The sequence below is a fragment of the Pteropus vampyrus genome, unplaced genomic scaffold (assembly GCF_000151845.1).
Source record: "Pteropus vampyrus isolate Shadow unplaced genomic scaffold, Pvam_2.0 Scaffold646, whole genome shotgun sequence".
Classification (NCBI taxonomy): domain Eukaryota; kingdom Metazoa; phylum Chordata; class Mammalia; order Chiroptera; family Pteropodidae; genus Pteropus; species Pteropus vampyrus.
In genome coordinates, this window is record NW_011889427.1 from 115759 (window position 1) to 120738 (window position 4980).

Here is a 4980-nt window from a genome sequence, read left to right on the forward strand (position 1 = left end):
ACACATAGAAAACTGGTGAAGGAAGGTCCGCAGCCACCAGTGATATGTCGTCTACAGACAGACAAGGTGCGTTTTCATTTCAGTCTGCAGTAAGAATAGAAGTTAGACCCATGTTGAAAAAGGGTTGTCCCTGTGAGCAGCTGAGAACTTTGAGAGGAAATCGCTGCTCCCAACAGGATGCCCCTTCCCACCTCCCTGTGCACCTGCTGCTGGGCTGTATGCTATACTTTGTGTGACCTCAGCGCCCTCTAGTGAACAGATCGGCCTCTGAAGCTACTCCTCCAGTCTCACTGGGAGGTTTGTGTCTGGGCTCACACTGAGGTCCCCTCACTGTGTATCTCGCACAGTAATACACGGCTGTGTCCTCGCTGGTCACAGAGTTCAGTTTCAAGAAAACCTGGCTCTTGGAGGTGTCCCTGGTGATGCTGAGTCGAGACTTAAGAGCTGGATTGTAGTATGTGCTTCCACTACTCCATATACCACCGACCCACTCCAGCCCCTTTCCTGGAGCCTGGCGGGTCCATTGTACACCATAGCTGGTTAAAGAGAACCCAGAGACGGTGCAGGTGAGCGAGAGGGTCTGCGAGGGCTTCACCAGTCCTGGGCCCGTCTCCTGCAGCTGCACCTGGGACAGGACACCTGGGGACAAGGAGCATCAGTCCTGTCAGTCACGTGCTGTCACAACCATCCCACAGACCCCTGTCTGACATCTGAGACACTCACCTTGGGGGGCTGTCACCAGGCATAGGAGAAGACCCCACAGTCTCATCTTCTCCTCAAACACAGCGCTGCTTCCCCAGAGACCTGAGCCCTGTGTGAGGAGAGAGCTGTGAGCGTCCACAGCGCAGACAGGTTTTACCCTGGGGCTGGAGGAGGAATTTGCATGTGGGCAGCCTGTTCCTCATAAGTGGGGAGGGACTGGGTCAGGCTCCCTCGTGTCTCTGGGGTCCAGCTGGGGCTCTTCCCCTTAATACATACAGTGTCTGAGTGTGGAATGGCAGAGCAACCGATCTCTAAGGTACATTGAAACGGGTCTAAGGAAAGCCCCGCTTTTCATAGTATACGAATAAACGCTGGACTATTGAGTAGGTCACCGTTTTTAAATTTATAAGTGTTTCTCATAATTATGAAAGTGATTAGCATGATGGTCAGACACATTTGTACTTCAAACACATTGAATATATTCACAGTTCCCAACTATTTATAAACATAATTCAAGTAAATAATACTTTTTCAACTTTGTTATAAATTACATCCAAAATAATAGACAGTCTTCTCCAATTCCCTCCTTCATTGAAGCACATGTGAGTTGTCTTTGTCTAAGTAGCTGCCTCTCTCCATAATCAGGCTTGAAGACCCCTGATGCTGCACACTTCATATTGTGCTTTTTCTTAGTTTTATTTGTTAAATAGTAAAGTCTTTACATATTCTACATAACCTTTTTTGCCATATATTTTAATTATACTATTTTATGTGGAGTTTTAACTAATTTTTGAAATAATGTTGCAAATACCACGTATTTATATTCGCCTACTTTTTCCTTAAGGTCCAAGCTGTGTGTGTTACGTCTAAGAAACCCTTGGCTTGTCCAAGGTCACACACATTCTGGTCTATTGATCTGTGTCATTCTGTCAACCAGTGCCATGCAACCTTTATTATTGCAGGAGGGAATCAGGGCAAAACCAAGTTTATGACACTCAGAATCCTAGAGACTGGAGACCTGGATGCCACCAGGGGCCACATGGAAGACACCAGGGTGTCAGGAGCCATGTACAGGAGGGAGAGGGGACCTTAGGATCAAGTTTTCTTGGGGTTTCCCGGGTAAAGGATGAGCAGCTCTGGTGAAGAGCTAGTGCCTGACTCGTGTGAATCATTTCTGTGGGCTCAGAGCTGGACGTGGTTCTCCAGCTGCCTGGCAGCTGGGCCTGCGATGATGAAGGCAGAGGAGTATCGTGTCCCGGGATGTGTGGGCAGACATAGGCAGGTGCCCTGTGGGGATAGTGTGCATGTGAATGACGTCTGCCAGGCTAGGACCTGTGCTGTATCTAAGAACTGGTGAGGTCATGAGGGGAAGTGTCCCCCATTCAGAAATATTTGTCAAGTTGTTAAACATCATAATGTAGAGAAGGTGATAAAATACGTAAACACACTCAATGCAGGGAGCCTTTGCATTCACACCAACTGCAGCACCTGGCCCTATTCTGCCCCCATTTCATACGGAAAAAATCACTGTATCCTTCATTCTCCACTGTGAACCTTGGGGACAGGCCTGGGACACACAGTCGTCCCCTCAGGAGCTCCTCATTCGACCCTGAGCACATCATGAGCGAGCATACGCTTCCTCCCTAACTCTGGGTTCATCTCCCCACTGTGTTTCAGCTCAGGCTGAAGCTTTCATATTGGGTGTGCGTGTGGGGGGCTGTATCACTGAGTGATGGATGGGGCTTCTATAGATGGGTGGATCTGGGATGTGAATTCCTCTTCCATTTACAAGATTCATTTCTATGTGATAAAGGAGGGAAACCCATAGTTATCCGGGACACAATGTGGGTGCACTAGAGAGGCTCACTTCCGTAAGTAGATCTAAACAGCTCAGATGGCCTATAGGATAGAGTGATCGGTCCTTGTTCAGCTTTATTTGGGGTGCTGGGCCATCCCATGAGGCCTCAGCTGAGAAATGCTCTTCAGGGTAAAGAAGAAGCCACGTCAGCACCCACTGTGTTTCATCTTAGGCTGAGGCACTGATGTGGGGCCGGGGGGCGGTAAACTCAGTGCTGGATGGGGATTCCTATAGTCTTCTGGTCTAGGGTATGGGTTCTTCTTCCCTCCACACGATTCAGTTCTGTTTGATAAAGAAGATACATCTGTCTTTATCTAGGAAACGAAGAGGGTGCACTAGAGAGGCTCGTTTCATAAGTAGATTTAAACAGGTGAATGGCCTACAGGGGAAAGCGATCAATCCTTGTTCAGTTGGATAAGGGGAGCTGGGCCATCCCATGACGCCTGGACAGAGAAATGCTCTTCAGGCTAAAGAGGAGGCCGCATGTGTAGGAAGCTCACAGTGCTCCTTTCTCTACAGACCAGGAACCAGAGAGAAATCCAAACATGCAAGGTCCCTCACCTGAACCCTCACCACTCCGTTCACACCGCCTGCAGCTACCCTCTTACTGGGAGCGTTCCCGGATTTGGGGAGCATTTACAGCAACGATTGTGATGGGGTCTGAAGACACAACAGCGGATTGTGCAGTGCAGGGCCCAGTGCAGAATCATAGGAGGGGACCATGTCGGAAATTATTATCCTCTTTGCTGTGACTGGTACGTGGGGAGGGCTTGAGAGTGAGGGAGACTGCAGCACGGGGGACACAATGACTAAACAGATTTAGTGGAACTAGGACAGCAGGTGACAGCAGGTGATGAAGGGTGTTTATCATCCACCCGAGAAAATGAGGAGCAAGAGGTTAACGTGCTGCAGGCAGGACAGGGACCCTGTGGGACAGAGTCCTGGGGGACAGGTCCTCCCATGTGGGCCATGTGTCCTGTCTGAAGGGAGGCCCACTTGGAAACAGCGTGTGTTTGTGGGGGGCAGAGCCTGAGCTCAGCACACAGGTCCCTGCACTGTGCTGTGTCTCTCTGTGTGGAAACAGTTTCCAGCCTCAGGGACAAAAGCCCCCAGGTGGTCTCTCTGTCAAGAAATCAGAAAGGACACATTGAAAGCTGCTGCAGGAAAGGTCCCCAGGCCCTGCTGATATGCCGTCTACAGACAGGTTACTTCTTCATTCCTCTTCCGCAGTGAGAATGGAAAATTGGAGCCACAGAGAAGAAGCAGTAATTCTCCTGGGAGGCAGCTGAGAGATTTGAGAGGAAATCGCTGCTCCCAACAGGAAGCCCCTTCCCCAGCTCCCTGTGCACCTGCTGCTGGGCTGGTCTGTGTGTGCTGTGCTGTGTGTACCCTGAGCGCCCCCTGGTGTCCTGAGCACCCTCTCCTGTCTCCCTCAGGGAGGTTTGTGACTGGGCTCACACTGAAGTCCCCTCACTGTGTCTCTCACACAATAATACATGGCCGTGTCCTCAGCCTTCAGGCTGCTCATTTGCAGATACAACATGTTCTTGGCGTTGTCTCTGGAGATGGTGAATCGGCCCTTCACGGAGTCAGCATAGTATGTGCTGCTGCCATCATACCTAATGTATGAGACCCACTCCAGCCCCTTCCCCAGAGCCTGGCGGACCCAGCTCATCGAGTAGCTACTGAAGGTGAATCCAGAGGCTGCACAGGAGAGTCGCAGAGACCCCCCGGGCCGCACCACGTCTCCCCCAGACTCCACCAGCTGCACCTCACACTGGACACCTGTGAACACAGACACGTCAGGGTCAGGAAAATGTCACACGTCCGTGTTCCTCACTCATTTCCACTCACGTACTCAGTGTCCCTTGTTTCCCATCAGTCACCTCGTAAAACAGCGACGAGGAAAACCCAGCTGAGCCCAAACGCCATGGTGCGGCGTGCGTGTTCAACCTGATCCCGGAATGGGGACTCCTGGGAATCGCGGGGCTAGGCTCCTGTGCCAGAGCTGCAGGCTCGGGGCTAGGCTGGCTTTTATCAGCAGAGTGGCCTTATTTGCATGTGCTCTGACTGTATAAGGAGCTCTGGGGTTGGGGACTCACAGAGAGGGTGGAGACGCAGAGCAGGTGTGGGTGTCTCTGGGCACGTGGTGGCAAGTTGCTCATTTGGTGAAATATGACTTTTACTGTGACATGTGTTACTTAAACACTTAGCACCATCATCTTATTTCATTTTACTCATGCACGTAAGTCATGGGACGTGATATCATTTACCTGCATCACAGGTGAACAAGGCCAAACAGGACCACAGAGAGCTCGGTGGTGTCGAGAGTGCACAAGTGTAAGAGTGAACTCATGTGTCTGGCCCTGCACGCTCCCCACTGCACCCCACTGCTCCCTGGGCCACCTCCAGGACAGAGG

General features: G+C 51.0%; 2 gene segments (V, D, J or C); both read right to left on the reverse strand.

Annotated features, from left to right (window-relative positions):
• Window positions 1-238: 238 nt before the first annotated feature.
• LOC111733817 lies at window positions 239-823 on the reverse strand. The segment is given in 2 exon segments: window positions 239-639; window positions 724-823. Coding segments are annotated over 2 exon segments (447 nt in total).
• Window positions 824-3992: 3169 nt separating this feature from the next.
• LOC105308968 lies at window positions 3993-4549 on the reverse strand. The segment is given in 2 exon segments: window positions 3993-4345; window positions 4447-4549. Coding segments are annotated over 2 exon segments (399 nt in total).
• Window positions 4550-4980: the final 431 nt, after the last annotated feature.